The sequence below is a fragment of the Myxocyprinus asiaticus genome, chromosome 31 (genome assembly GCF_019703515.2).
Source record: "Myxocyprinus asiaticus isolate MX2 ecotype Aquarium Trade chromosome 31, UBuf_Myxa_2, whole genome shotgun sequence".
NCBI lineage: Eukaryota > Metazoa > Chordata > Actinopteri > Cypriniformes > Catostomidae > Myxocyprinus > Myxocyprinus asiaticus.
This window is the reverse complement of record NC_059374.1, coordinates 31,773,061-31,787,907: the sequence shown is the minus strand read 5'-3', so window position 1 is coordinate 31,787,907 and position 14,847 is coordinate 31,773,061. Positions and strand designations below refer to the sequence as shown.

The 14,847-nt window shown below is 38.8% G+C and overlaps 1 protein-coding gene across 9 annotated transcripts in view; it reads left to right on the top strand.

The window, feature by feature from the left end:
• Positions 1 to 14,847, top strand: part of LOC127421806 (neurofibromin) — a 123,133-nt gene that overhangs the window by 20,926 nt on the left and 87,360 nt on the right. For all 9 annotated transcript variants that reach the window (XR_007894097.1, XR_007894098.1, XM_051664935.1 and 6 more), the window contains exons 4-18: positions 929 to 1,119; positions 1,346 to 1,452; positions 1,856 to 1,923; positions 2,065 to 2,140; positions 2,240 to 2,397; positions 4,623 to 4,796; positions 4,931 to 5,059; positions 7,245 to 7,319; positions 7,428 to 7,559; positions 7,713 to 7,841; positions 8,257 to 8,370; positions 8,529 to 8,608; positions 8,707 to 8,830; positions 13,214 to 13,460; positions 13,659 to 13,732. Coding sequence is in view for 7 of the 9 variants with exons in the window: in XM_051664935.1 (XP_051520895.1) it covers positions 929 to 1,119; positions 1,346 to 1,452; positions 1,856 to 1,923; positions 2,065 to 2,140; positions 2,240 to 2,397; positions 4,623 to 4,796; positions 4,931 to 5,059; positions 7,245 to 7,319; positions 7,428 to 7,559; positions 7,713 to 7,841; positions 8,257 to 8,370; positions 8,529 to 8,608; positions 8,707 to 8,830; positions 13,214 to 13,460; positions 13,659 to 13,732 (1,878 nt within the window). In the remaining 2 variants the exon portion in view is untranslated. The remainder of the gene's footprint in view (positions 1 to 928; positions 1,120 to 1,345; positions 1,453 to 1,855; positions 1,924 to 2,064; positions 2,141 to 2,239; positions 2,398 to 4,622; positions 4,797 to 4,930; positions 5,060 to 7,244; positions 7,320 to 7,427; positions 7,560 to 7,712; positions 7,842 to 8,256; positions 8,371 to 8,528; positions 8,609 to 8,706; positions 8,831 to 13,213; positions 13,461 to 13,658; positions 13,733 to 14,847) is intronic.

Here is a 14,847-nt window from a genome sequence, read left to right as displayed (position 1 = left end):
ACAAACTATTTCAGTATACTGTAATAATGTGTAAACATACCAAAATCCAGGGCTAGCCAATCCAGCAGGAGATAAAGTGCATAGATTATGAACATTACATAAAAATATTAAGAAACATCAGTGACTTTTATTTTGAAATTCCCTGAAGCTCTAAGTATGTTACAGATCATGCAATCAGTGCGATCAACGCATTATTTAACATAGCTGCCTATCACAATTATGGTGATAACCAAAAACAACATATTTAGAATAAGATGATCTCTGAATAATTACCAAATGACAAATAGGTATAACTTTCAACAATTACAGTAACAGCAGTGTATATAGAATCGGCAAACAGTAAAGCTATAAGCAGTACACAATAATTTATGCATACCACAATGCATTGCTGGAAAGAAGCAAATTTTTGCATCGTTTCTTTTCACAGGATTATTAGACATAGATCGCACCTCTTTCTGAACAGTGCTCATGCCTGACATAAATGCAGAAAATAAGTCTAAATAAATAGACACTAGGCTATTTATACTTCTAGAAAAAGGTTAAAATGTGACTAAAAAATTTGACATGAAATAGTGAAGAAATGATGACTTGTCACATCACCCTAAAACACACTTTTTCTTATACATTCATGTACATTTTATCCTCTTCATTTTTAACATCATCATGTTGGGGAATAAAAGTTCTTGGACACTTTATTTGTCATCTACCGAGCTGTAGAGTGTTTATTTTTTAGTGCTTTCTCATAAAATAATTGGCTTATCATGTTTGCAGTGGTTCTATTAATGTTTTAAAGTTATGACAATATTCACACAGATGGGGCCTATTTTCATGATTTCGCCTAGGGCCACACAAACCCACGGGTCAGTCCTGCCTTAAACATACACAAATAATGCACATGTGTGTGTCTTTTCACATGTGCACTCCTCAGCAACCCAAGGACTGTCTGAGGCTGGATGAGGCCATGTTGGTAAAGCAGTTGCTGCCTGAGATCTGTCACTTCCTGCACTCATACCGCGAGGGCCAGCAGCACGCAGCTCAGCTACGCAGCTCGGCCTCCGCCGTGCTTTTCTCCCTCAGTTGCAACAACTTCAATGCCGTCTTCAGCCGTATCTCCACCAGGTGTGTCTACAACACCAGGGTGTTCCACAGGGCTCTGTTCTAGGCCCTTTTTCTATGTGTGTTTGAGCCCCAAAATACACCCATTATAACTGATGAAAAATGCTTATTGTAAACGTCTGTATACATCTTTGTAGTTTGTATGAATGTTTTGTGTTGATTAGCAACAAATGAAGATATTAAAGCCTTTTTAAACTCTTGATGTCATTTTACTGATGTCTCCTTACAGATTGCAGGAACTCACAGTCTGTACAGAGGACACAGTGGATGTCCACGACATTGAACTCATACAGTATATCAATGTAGACTGCTCTAAATTAAAGCGACTGCTACAAGGTAAAGCAAAGATCTGTTTCATCCTGTCGGGACACATTGATTTTTGTAAAATTGAAATCAGCATAAATTAAATTCAGTACCATAAATACTACCTTGATACATACATTTGCATTATGGTGATGAGTGCATTTTTTGCACATTACAGTAGGCTACTGTCAGTCAGGCATGGTTTAAACATGCTTAATTTTCATAAAAATAATATCACAATTTTAAAAAATCTTAATGGCCTAAAAAAGTCTCTATTTTGGGGTGAAATTTGACCCAAACATTTCTTGTGTTTTCATGAGTTTCACCCTTACATACAGTATATAATAAAAATTATCACTAATTTTATTCTATAGATGGATTTCTCTTTTTGACTATACTGTTGAAAAGCCGATAACTTCTCAAATATTCCCTTTAGAAACAGTACTCAAATTCAGATCTTTGAAAAAGCCTGCACAGCTTGCAGTAATCAGCAGTTTGGAAAAGGTATATGCTTCTCAAGTATTAAAATAGATTAAAACAAGTTGGGGATATTTTTTAACATCCCTATAGATTATTACAATGAATAATTCTTGTTAATTTCAGATAGAAGGTAACAATAGTTAATATACGTGATGTTTGTGTCAGGCCTTCTGGAACTGGGTGGAACACTACCCTGATGAGTTCACCATGCTCTATCAGAGACCCCAGGCAGACATGGCCGGTGAGTGACATGATAAATCATATCTGCATGCACTCGTTCACCATATTGTTGAAGTTCTTGTCTAGATGTGTGAGGGAATGCGTTTGTGTGCATATGCAGACTGTGCAGAAAAGCTGTTTGACCTGGTGGACAGCTTCGCAGAAAGTGCGAAGAGGAAGGCTGCTGTGTGGCCTCTACAGATCATCCTACTTATCCTCTGTCCAGAGATCACTCAGAGCATCACCAAAGAAGTGGGGGGAGAGGAGAAAGCCAACAAGGTTAGAGGTCTCGCACACAATTACTTCTGCTCCAGTTTATCTGCGGTTGGCAAATATACTTAGTTTGACAGCACAATTTTATATTAATGTATATTCCACTAATGAGCCAAAACATCATGACCACCTGCTTAAAATATGCTTTTGGTCCTCTGTGTGCCGCCAAAACTGCACTGACCCGCTGAGGCAGGGACTCTACAAGGCCCCTGAAGGTGTCCTGTGGTATCTAGCACCAAGACAGTAGCAGCAGATCCTTTAAGTCCTGTAAGTTGCGAAGTGCAGCCGCTGTGGATCGGACTTGTTGGTCCAGCATATCCAACAGATGCTCAATTGGATTGAGATTTGGGGAATTTGGAGGCCAAGGCAACACCTTGAACTCTTCATCATGTTCCTCAAACCATTCCTGAACAATGTGTGCAGTGTGGCAGGGCACATTATCCTGCTGAAAGAGGCCACTGCCATCAGGGAATACCATTGCCATGAAGGGGTGTACCTGGTCTGCAACGATGTTTAGGTAGGTGGCACGTGTCAAATTGATGTCCATATGAATGGCCAGACCCAGGGTTTCCTAGCAGAACATTGCCCAGAGCATTACACTCCCTCCTTGTCATCTTCCCACAGTACATCCTGGTGCCATCACTTCCCCAGGTAAACGGCTTACACGTACACGGCCATCCATGTGATGTAAAAGAAAACGGAACTCATCGGACCAGGCGACCTTCTTCCACTGCTCCAAGTTCCAGTTCCGCCGCTCGCTCGCCCATTGAAGGTGCTTTCGGTGGTGAACGGGTCATCATGGGCACTCTGACTGGTCTGCGGTTATGCAGCCCCATATGCAGCAGTATGCGATGCACTGTGTGTTGTGACACATTCCTCCAGTAACTATCCAGAAAATGTTCTGTGACTTGAGCCTTCATTGCCCTCACGCATCAATAAGCTTTGAGGGCCCAACACCCTGTCGCCGGTTTGTCCCTCCTCGGACCACTGTTGGTAGGTACTCACCACTACTGACCAGTAACACCCCCCAAGCCTTGATGTTTCAGAGATGCTCTGACCCAGTCGTTGACTACGATAACTGATTGTTCGCTTACAATCTAATCTACCCAGTCCTTGATATGTGGCCTTGTTAGGAGTTGATCAACGTTATTTGCTTCACCTGTGATTGGTCATAATGTTTTGGCTCATCAGTGTATATTATGCAAAGTACATTAATGAAGAATACAATTAGTGCAGAAGTGATTAACTAATTAAAGGGATAGTACACCCAAAAATGAAAATGGTCATCATTTACTCACCCTAATGTTGTTCCAAACCCATATTACTGACTTTCTTCCTTGGAACACAGAAATGGAGATTTAAGGTAGAATGACTAGGCTCAGTCACCATTCACCATTTTATTGTATGGAAAAAGATGCAGTGAAAATGAAAGGCGACTGTGGCTTACATTATGCCTAATATCTCCTTTTGTGTTTCTCAGTAGAAAGTAAATCATAAGGGTTTGGAACAACACGAAGGTGAGTAAATGTTTACAGAATTTTAATTTTTGGATGAACTATCCCTTTAAAAGGAGTCTGTAGGCATGTCACTAATGCCAACTGGTTCTAATGTTTTGAACAGTCAGATACACAGATACATTATTTTAAGTTTCACTTCTGTTTGTGGTGGACCACATAAATGAGTGCTGAAGAAACATCACCTGACACTGAAAAAGAAGCTTTAGTACTATAGCTGAAAAAATTGTGTAATTTGGAGTTATTTTGGAGGCTGTGCCGCACGTTTGTAGTTTAGATGGTGTGCTGTATTCAAACCAATCTGCGCTGAATTCGACCAGTGAAACAAAACTCTATTTGAAAGACTGTCAGTGAGATTGCAATGTGCTTAAGTAGTTGTGTTGAAACTAAACTTGCACTAAAACAACTTTGTTGATTATGATTTGAAAGTTCTAGGGTTGGCATGTTGCTTGCTTGCTGTGTATAATTTATTTTAATATAAATGAAGACAGTGTGAATTGGAGTGTTTTGAATGTGTACAAAGAATATGGCCTACAGTTGCACCACAAAAATAAGTGTTTATATGATTTTTGTCAAAATGGTGGAGTCCTACTACCGTTGGTTTTAAACATATTTTTAAATTCTTGTCTAATTGCTACTGAGAAAAATAAGTAGGAAATGTCCAGCAGGTTTCTTGGATTAATAAAGCAAGCTGATTTATTTATTTATTTTTAACAGAAGTCCTTTGTGGACAGTCTGCGGAAGGCTCTGGGACAGCACAGCGGCAGCAGACAGTTGACCGAAAGTGCAGCCTTCGCTTGCGTGAAACTGTGCAAAGCCTGCACTTACATCAATTGGGAGGACAATTCAGTCATCTTTCTCCTAGTTCAGTCCATTGTCATGGACCTTAAGGTAAGTGAGGAAATATTTAACTATACTGAGTGAATTAGTACAGATTCGTCACCTGAATCTGCTTGGTGGAAACTTGTAATTTGATTGGAGGAGGGATATTTGGGTGTGTAACCTTGGTCTGTCTGTTCTCCCAGGGTCTCCTGTTTAACCCAACTAAGCCGTTCTCGAGGGGTGCGGGCTGTCAGAGTGCCGATGTGGATCTGATGATCGACTGCTTTGTATCGTGTTATCGTATTAATCCTCGTAACAACCAGCACTTTAAGGTCAGCTCAGCTACTGACCCTTGAAAGGATTATTCCAGGAATCAGAGTTGAATACAAGTTAAGCTCAATTAGCAGTATTTGTGGCATAAACAAAAATGTATTTAAACTTTTTCCTCCTTTTTCTTAAAAAAAATAAATAATCTGAGTTATGGTGAGGCACTTACAATGGAAGTAAATGGGGCCAATCCGTTAACGTTAAAAATACTATTCCAAAAGTATAGCCAAAAGACGTAAACAATATGTGTGTTAACGAGATTTTAGTGTGATAAAATTGCTTACCTTTTCTATGTAAAACTGTATCCAACATGACGACGAAATGCTGTAAACTCAAACCCTAAAATTACTGTAAAAACGATGATTGAACTTTACAGCTCAAATAAAACACAAGTTTAAACATAAGAATGAATGTGGGTTATTTTATAAAATTTTAAGCTTCGCATTTCTGCTTTTAAACCCTCCAAAAAGTGTCCCCATTCACTTCCATTTTAAGTGTCTCACTGTAACCTAAATTTTTGTTTCTTTTAAAGATGAGGAACAAGTTGAAATGAATTTTAGTGGTAATCAACATTATGCCACCAGTGCTGTTGACTGAACTTAACTTGTATTGTACCCGGAATATTCCTTTAAAGATTCCAGCATGTTTAGGGTCACCAGTGCATTGAGATTTTTGTTGTTGGAGATGATCACTAACCAGTCAATCAAGCCCTCATATTTTTCAGCCCCTACTCTCTCAACCACCTTTATGCATGACATAATTTATTTAAAAAAAAAAACCTTTTACATCATGATGGCCTCCTCGGTGTGGAGCGCTTCTATTGTTTTGTTGTTTTTGTTTGTTTGTCCTGTGTTTAGTAATCTTTTTCCAGTCAGTTTGACTGCTGAACATTCGACAGATTATACCAGTCAATCTTTTCCCGGATTTTGAATATTCGGACGTTTTGTTTGACATTTTAGTCAGAGGCGCGGCTGTGTTGTTTAAACGCACTTTGAGACGCTGGCGAGGGAGACGAGCAGGTGTGCTGGTCAGGCACCATCGGCGGGGCTTTCGAACAACGCTGCCGAGCATTCATCTTGCGAATCTCTGCTCTCTCCCTAACAAAACGGGAGAACTACATCTCCTCACCCGCACAAACAAGGACTTTTCAACCTCTGCTGCCTTGTGCTTCACAGAAACCTGGCTGAGTGAAGCCATTCTGGACAGCGCATTACATCTGCTGGGCTTTCAGCTGTTCAGAGCGGATCGCATCGCGGAGTTAACAGGGAAACGAGAGGCGGTGGAACATGCTTTTACATCAATGAAAGTTGGTGTACAGATGTAACAATGTTAAAGAGGATGTGCTGTCCTAATTTGGAAGTGCTCTTTATTAACTGTAAGCCTTTCTACTCGCTGCGGGAGTTTTCCTCGTTTATTCTGGTGAGTGTGTATATCGCGCCAAACACGTGTTTGAACACAGCGCTGCAACAGCTGGCTGATCAAATCACAGACACAGAACAACAATACCCGGACTCAGTTATTATTATTCTTGGGGATTTTAACAAAGCAAACCTCACACGTGAACTGCCCAAATACAAACAGCACATTACATGCCCAACCAGAGACTAATATAAACTATAATATACTGGATCACTGCTACACAACAATAAAGGATGCATATCGCTCTGTTCCTAGAGCAGCTTTGGGACTCTCTGATCAATGTCTGGTTCATCATCTTCCAGCCTACAGACAGAAATTAAAATCTGCTGAGCCTGTATTAAGGACTGTAAAGAGATGGACCAACGAAGCAGAGCTGGAACTACAAGCCTGCTTTGACTGCACTGATTGGAGTGTTCTTGAGGCTGCAGCCAAGTCCACTTTACATTTTTCTTTAATGTTGACCATCCATTTTCACTCAGAGATATGTCACATTATGGAAGTAAAATAGGTTGAGAATGCTGTTTCTATTGACATGTTGATTAACCCACATACTGAGCTATTCAAATTTCATTTGAACAGTGTAAATAATAAAAAAACATTTAAATGTCTAAAAAAATCTAATGTTTCTTTAACCTTCAAATCTAAATTTGTTCTCTATCAAAGTGCATCATTTTCTCACTGGTATTAGATGTAATATAATTGTCATATACATTTTATAATATTGTAATATCTGTACAGTATTTCTTAAAATCAAATTAATTTCTTTGCTAGGTATGTTTGGCCTCAACATCTCCTCCTACCTTCCATTTCGTCCTGGTGAACTCCCTGCACAAAATTATCACTAATGTAAGTTGGATTTTATAAATGGCTCTAGAGTTGCTACAGAAGTGTTCTTGCTTGCTGTGATTAAGGCATTTGCTGCATGTTAATGTTTATTATCCATGTTCCTATTAGTCTGACTTGGACTGGTGGCCGAAGATTGACGCCATCTACTGTTACTCAGGAGAACTGCGCACTATGTTTTCTGACACACTTGGCAGAGTGATTCAGAGTCTCAGTGCACATCCACCCCTGAGGATGACATCAGTAAGACACACTATATATTATATCCTCTTAGTGAGATGCACATTGATGCCTGCATTATGAATATGTGTCTTATCAAACTCATAGCAGGTGTCATATATAGAAGTTTTTTTTTTGCTTGACAAAGTTCCTTTTTTTTTTTTTTTTTTTTTTTAGAGCCTGACTTTCAAGGAGAAAATGACGACCAGTTTAAAGTTCAAAGAGAAGTCAACAGATCTTGACTCACGTTCCCTGCTGCTGGCACTGGTCAAACTCATTCATGCTGACCCCAAACTAATGCTGCATGTGAGTATGGAGGAGTAAGAGAAATTAAATGAAATTTGAGTTCAGCTAATTTCAGTATCTTTCATGAATGCACCGAGTAGGAGTTAACATTAAAACTTGTTGTTCCTTAAATTCGTATAAGATGCTCTAATCCAGCAGTATTTGGGTTTTTTCAAGGCTAAATGTTTCCTGATTGTTTTAATTCTTGGATTATCCAGATCAGGTTTTACATGGGGATTTATTCCTTTTTCAAAAGAATGGATTTCTCTCAAAGGCTTTCTGTAACACTGTGGATGTGGATGATTATGATTTAGGCCTGAGTGGTGTGTCTAGGTGTCTTCTCTAATCTAAAGAGTTGCATTTTAGTTTAAGGACATTTAGAAAGAAGTCATTGATTTTGACAAAATGTGACTATGGACTGTTTTCGCACCATCAGAATCCAGGGAAACCAGGTCAGGAAATCCAGAACAGCACAGCTGAGCTCATCAAAGGTCTGGTCCAGCTGGTTCCTCTCACACACAGCACAGAGCTCTCACAGGAAGCCATGGAGGTAAGATCTCCTGTTCTCCGGATAAGATTTATATTTGTTACCCGATTTTTTTTTTTTTTTTTTTTAATTTTTTCATGGCTGTTATTCACTATCTTGAGCTGTTATGATTGAGATGTTTTGCGAACACTAGAGACTTAAGTGTGCCTTTTTGTGACCAGGCGCTTTTGGTGCTACATCAACCAGAAACCATTGAGCAGTGGAACCCTGATGCAGCTATCGAAACATTCTGGGACATCAGGTGGGCAACACATGCAAAGATCTCTAAAGTTGACATAAGGAGGTTGTTCAGTCGGCCAACCGGTTGAGGATTTGATTGTATTCTTTTTCTCCTTTCAGCTCTCAGGTGTTATTCTTGATCTGCAAGAAGCTGATTGGCCATCCAATGATCAACAGTACAGAGATACTGAAGTGGCTCAGGGAGATTCTCCTATGCAGGAACAAGTTCCTACTCAAGAACAAGGTGAACACACGTTCTGAATGTGCATTGACATCTTTTCAAAGCTACATAGTTATCCAGAATACTTTTTATCATTAAAATTATGTATACCTGAAACTTGTGTGTGTGTATATGTGTGTGTGTGTGTGTGTGTGTGTATATATATATATATATATATACATATATATACACACACACACAGTACTGAACAAACGTTTTAGGCACTTAAGATGTTTCACAAAAACATTTGTCTTAAGATGGTTATTTATATTTTCAGCTTTAGTATGTCAATAGGAAAAATAAATTTTAGACTCCCAAACATTCCTTCTGCAAATAGAAAAGATTAGAATAGAAGAACAGGGCACTCTGCAGGAGATGGCATTGCCCCCACAGAGCCCCCCACTGAACATTGTGTCAGTCTGAGATTACATGAAGAGACAGAAGCTATTGAGACAACCTAAATAGTTAGAAGAACTGTGGTGAATTCTCCAAGAAGCTTGGAACATCCTATCTGCCAACAACCAAGGAAAACTGTGTCCAGATGTACGTAGGAGAATTGGTGCTGTTTTAAAGGCAAAGGTGGCCACACCAAATATTGATTTAGCTTTTTTATGATTACTGGAATTTGTATGATGTTAATTGATAAATGAAAACTATTTATGTCATTATTTTTTGAAGACATTCTCACTATGCAACATTTTTCACAAGTGCCCAAAACAGTACTAATATATATATATATATATATATATATGTATGTGTGTGTGTGTGTGTGTGTGTATATATTTGTTTACAGTTAATACAGCATAAACCAGTATAAACACTGTTTGGAAATGTGGAACCTTTGTAATCTGTCCGCCTGGAGTCATTAAACGGACGGACACAACACATACATAGCAGTGATTTAGTGAAAAAATCGTGGTTAACCGGTTTTACGATTATTTGCACTTATACATTAGCACTGATGCAACAAATACATCACATATAACAACTGAACATCTCTGTGGACGTATTTCTGGGGGATATGTGGACGCTAAGGGCAACCCTACAATAAGAAATCCGATAAATACGCAAAAAATAAATAGGAGGTATATAATAAGAGACACTCCAATCTAGGGCACAACATCACTTATGAGCAACCCGAGCTCATTTATGTGCTTCAAAAGTGTGTAAATGCAAGATTATTGTGGGTGCACAACATGTAGCCTAGTTCAAGGCATCCAACAGTTTTTTTTTTTCTTCTGCAAAAGTTTATCAGACACCCCAACATAAAGAATCGGCAACAGACTCTATGAAATTACTGTCCACAGCACCTTACAAATAAACCTGTGGACTATGCATAATAATGGAAACATTGCTCACAGCAGGCAATTTAAAGTCCGATAATGACTACTAGTTTGTTGTTGGATGACTAGCAGTAGCATCCTGTTCCATTTGTAAGATGCGTTTCTTTCTATGATTTCTGTCTGTAGTGCATAATTTACATCCACCGTATTCAGTCAGTCATTTAAATGCTTCCTAACAGCCGATTTAAGTCGCTTTTTTGGTGGATATGAGTCTGGTAGATTGAATCATATTTTGTAGTTTGTGTGTTTAAGTCCCAGTTTCATCTGAATTAAATGTTCACGTCCAGTCCGCGGCACCTGGCTAAGCACCACGTGGCCACCATCTGTAACCCTAACAACAGCTCCAGTACCCACACTGGCACAAGAGTTTTCACATTTAGGCTTACATAATCTTATGAATAACTCTTATGTATATTATTTTTGCCACGTCTAAGTAAAGCATTTCATGGTTTTAACCGTGGATTCTAAATTCTTGTGGTTAAATTAACCGTGACACTTTTAATCACTGTAATTAGTGAAACCGTATAATCGTGACATCCCTAGTCCTAACTATCACAAAAAACGCAGACCATTTGCAGTGCTTTTCATGTTGAGTTCAAAGCGGCGCTTGCCGCTGATTGCTGTAACAAAGCGGATAGCCTCAGTCTACTGGCGATTAATATTGTGGAGGATGAGAGTTTAAGAGATTTAATGCCCATTGCAATGAATATGCAATCTATGCGGAGACTAGGTTTTTCAATTAGTCAGCCTCCTACTTAGACTTTTGGAAACATTTAATTTGACTTGAATTGGTGCTATTTTAGTGCATTTCTATCTTTATACTGTGGAAGTCTTTGTTTAGATAGTGTTAAAGCATTATATTGTTACATATTGTTTTGTTTTCTTTCCAAAGAAGGAAATAAACGCATTTTGACAGGAAAAGTAGTATATTTAGTGTCAAATTTCAGCAATTTCAAAATCTGTGGATAATCGCGTATAATCGTGATTAAATATTTTAAACTACTGACAGCACAAATTATGATATATTATTTATATGGAATTTTCTTTATTTCTGGACCTTTCTCACCAAATATTGATATATGCGACTAATCAGAGTTCCCACGTGTCTTGGAAAACCGGGAATTTTGCAATGCAGTTTTACAGTCATGGAAAAGTCATGGAAAATTATAAAAAATACCTAAATGTCTTGGAAAATAATAATTTGTCCTGGAAAATTTTATAAACTTAATATAATAAACTGCGTTGCTTACAGGTTTTTTTTTTTTTACATGTACAAAAACATGGTAATGATCAGGACGATAGGTGTCAAATAATTTTTTTGTATTATTGTTTTGTCACTTCCGGCTGCTGCATGTTGTGAAACATCAGCGGTTGACTGTCATGAACAAAGTCCTGTCAGGGACATTCTCTGCTCTCATCTCTGCATTGCTCCTAGGAAATAGTTTAAGTAAATATTGATATAATGCAAAATATGATTTGTTAGTTTCAACATTGCTGTAGTATTAACTACAAAAACCTTTGAATTGTAAACTTAAGACAGTGACAATGGTCGGACTGCTGATTTAAAAAAAACAACAAAAAAAACATTATTCACACCCTCAGGAAGTGAATTCATTTTATGTAATGCAACAATCGGAGTTTGCTTATACTGCGGTTACCACATGTAGGACCCATTGATTTACATGATGTGGAAAACATGGATGGGAATAATGGAATCCATAAAAAGGGCATTAGCTACTAAATGTGGAATGTCACGGAATGGACATTCTGTATTTGGGAAAATAAGTAAATAATCTGCAGGTGCTGCATGCTTCAAAATGAATATGTGAGTTCGTAAGCTTGTACACTGAAAACACTGCATCATGCGCTCTGTGTTTTGTAGATGACAGAGAGCAGAGTGCTCTAAAGCGTGCAGCTCATACTGGTACATCGTGATCTCACATGTGTTTTTGCTTAAATATTACACCGGTTGGGCTCATGTCCTGGAAAATTGTGCCTTAAAAAGAGTGGGAACCCTGTTAATTTGATTAATTAATCGGCATGTGATGTAATTAAAAATGTTTAATCATTCGTCTACACTAAATATTATTTATAGGTCCCACTTTATTTTAGGTGTCTTTAACTACTATGTACTAACATTAAAATACATACAATACAATGTACTTATTGCGTAACTACATGTTGTGTAAAATTGTCAGAAAATTCTCATTTGCTGCTAATGAGGTTGAGGTACGAATAGGTTTAGGTGTAAGGTTTTAAAGGTTAGGGTTTAGGGTAAGGGTTGTGGTAGGGATGTGTTTAGGATTTTGGGTAAGGTAACTATAGATGTAATTAAATGCAGATTCTTTAAATGTAAGCATAATGACACAACACTTATGTAAATAATGAGTGCATTAAATCAAATGCTTAAGTACATAGTAATTAAAGACTAAAAATCTAAATTCTGATTGGACATTCAAAGATGTTTTTAAATAGCTTATATACACTCATCTTTGAGCACTTTATGTATATGGAATTTACTCTTTATAGTATTCATATGACACGTCAATTATGTTGTATATAAAGGCAAGTTGCCATGTTTCTTGGCATCCATAAACAGTCATCGGTTTGACTAATGAACTATATTGCTTGATTATTGTGGTAATTTTAAATGGCAAATGTAACAATTTATTGAACATTGATGTCTTTTATTGAATAACACTTCATGTCATGCCTAAACCCTCACCTGTGGAAAAATCATTTATCAAAATTATAATCTGTGGTTCTGTGCACCTCAGGCCATTATTAAGTCGGTCTTTTTCAAATGTGCTGTTTGAAAAAAATGATCCATACAATTTGCCTTCTGTGATCGTAGTCTTTTCTGACTAAATCACTCATCATTTACCAGCTTAATTTAATCTTTGTTGTATTCAAGTTATTATTTGTTGTGCATTTTAATTTGCTTTAAGTTAAGGGGGAACAGAAATTTGTGATTAATGAGAATTAAAAATGCATCCCAAAATGGCACTAAATTGGTCAGGTGCAATGTAAAATAAGCCCAGTCTGTGTGTATGTTTGCATGCAGGAGTTTGCTACACAGGGCAGTCTCATCCCCATCAGTAGACAGGCTCAGACTAAACTGGAGGTGTGTCTGTACACCTTCCTGTGGAGTCCTGACGCTGAGGCTGTGCTGGTGGCCATGTCCTGCTTTCGCCATCTCTGTGAGGAGGCAGACATCCGCTGCACTGTGGATGAACTGCCCATGCATACTGTTCTGCCCAACTACAACACCTTCATGGAGCTTGCGTCTGTCAGCAATATGATGGCTACAGGTTAGTGGTGCCACAGCCTCAATGAGAATGGAACATCCTGCTTTAAGTAGACCAGTGGTACTTAACCTGTGGCTCTTTAATAGTGATGTTGCAGATTTATTGTCCAAACCCAGATGCTTGTCAGTTTGTACAAGGAGTTTTGTGCTCTCTTTGCAAAATAAAGCAGCCTGTAAACTGTATGTACATTTGTGCATTTAGGCAGAAATACCCTTCAGAAGAGAGTGATGGCCCTGTTGAGGAGGATAAAACACTCTACAGCTGGAAACGTAGAGGTGATTATAAAATCTTGTGTGTTTTACAAATGTAATGTTTTAATATTACTGAAATTAATTACCATAGTAATAACTGTAACAATGTGTAATTTCATGCAGCTGCACAAAAAGTTATACAGTACAGTTTAAGTCAGAAGTTTACATACACCTTAGCCAAATACATTTCAATTCCTGACATTTAATTGTATAAAACATTCCCTATCTTAGGTCAGTTAGGATCACTACTTTATTTAAAGAATATCAAATGTCAGAATAATAGTAGAGAGAATGATATATTTCAGCTTTTATTTCTTTCATCACATTCCCAGTGGGTCAGAAGTTTACATACACTTTGTTAGTATTTGGTAGCATTGGCTTTAAATTGTTTAACTTGGGTCAAATATTTTGGGTAGACATCCACAAGCTTCTCACAGTAAGAATTTTGGCCCATTTCTCTATACAGAACTGGTGAAACTGAGTCAGGTTTGTAAGGCTCTGTAACGGGGTTCACACGATGGGCAAGGAGGAGGCGGGAACCAGCAGAACATTCAAAATAACTTTAATGACATAAATCATCTTAAACAAACATACAAACACACACAGCGGTGTGTCTCTCTCTCTCTCGAACTGACGCCTCCGGCTCGTCTTTATCCCCCTCCCGGCTGATTAGGTCAGTTCAGCGTCGGGCCTCTCTGCAGCCCTGGGAGAGACGAGGGGAGGGAGAAGGAAAGAGCGAGGGGGGGGGGGAGAGAGAGAGAGGAAAAACTCGCTCACCAGTCCCCGGACATGCCTTCGCCTGGTCCTATGCCGCCACTCAGCCCCCTGATGGATGGCAGTGAGTCCTCCAACCCCTGGCAGACGGTAACGGCCCCTGCACTTCCTGGCGGACTGCAGCAGTTCCTCTGGCGGCCAGCAGCGGCGACTCCGTCCCTTGGTGGATGGCTGCGGCTCCTCCGCTTCTTAGCGGACAGCAGCGACAAGGACTCCACAACAGCGCATCCCTCCTCCTCCACGGATTTTGGCACCAATGGGTCAGGGCTTTGTGATGGCCTCTTCAATACCTTGACTTTGTTGTCCTTAAGCCATTTTGCCACAGCTTTGGAGGTATGCTTAGGGTCATTGTCCATTTGGAAGAC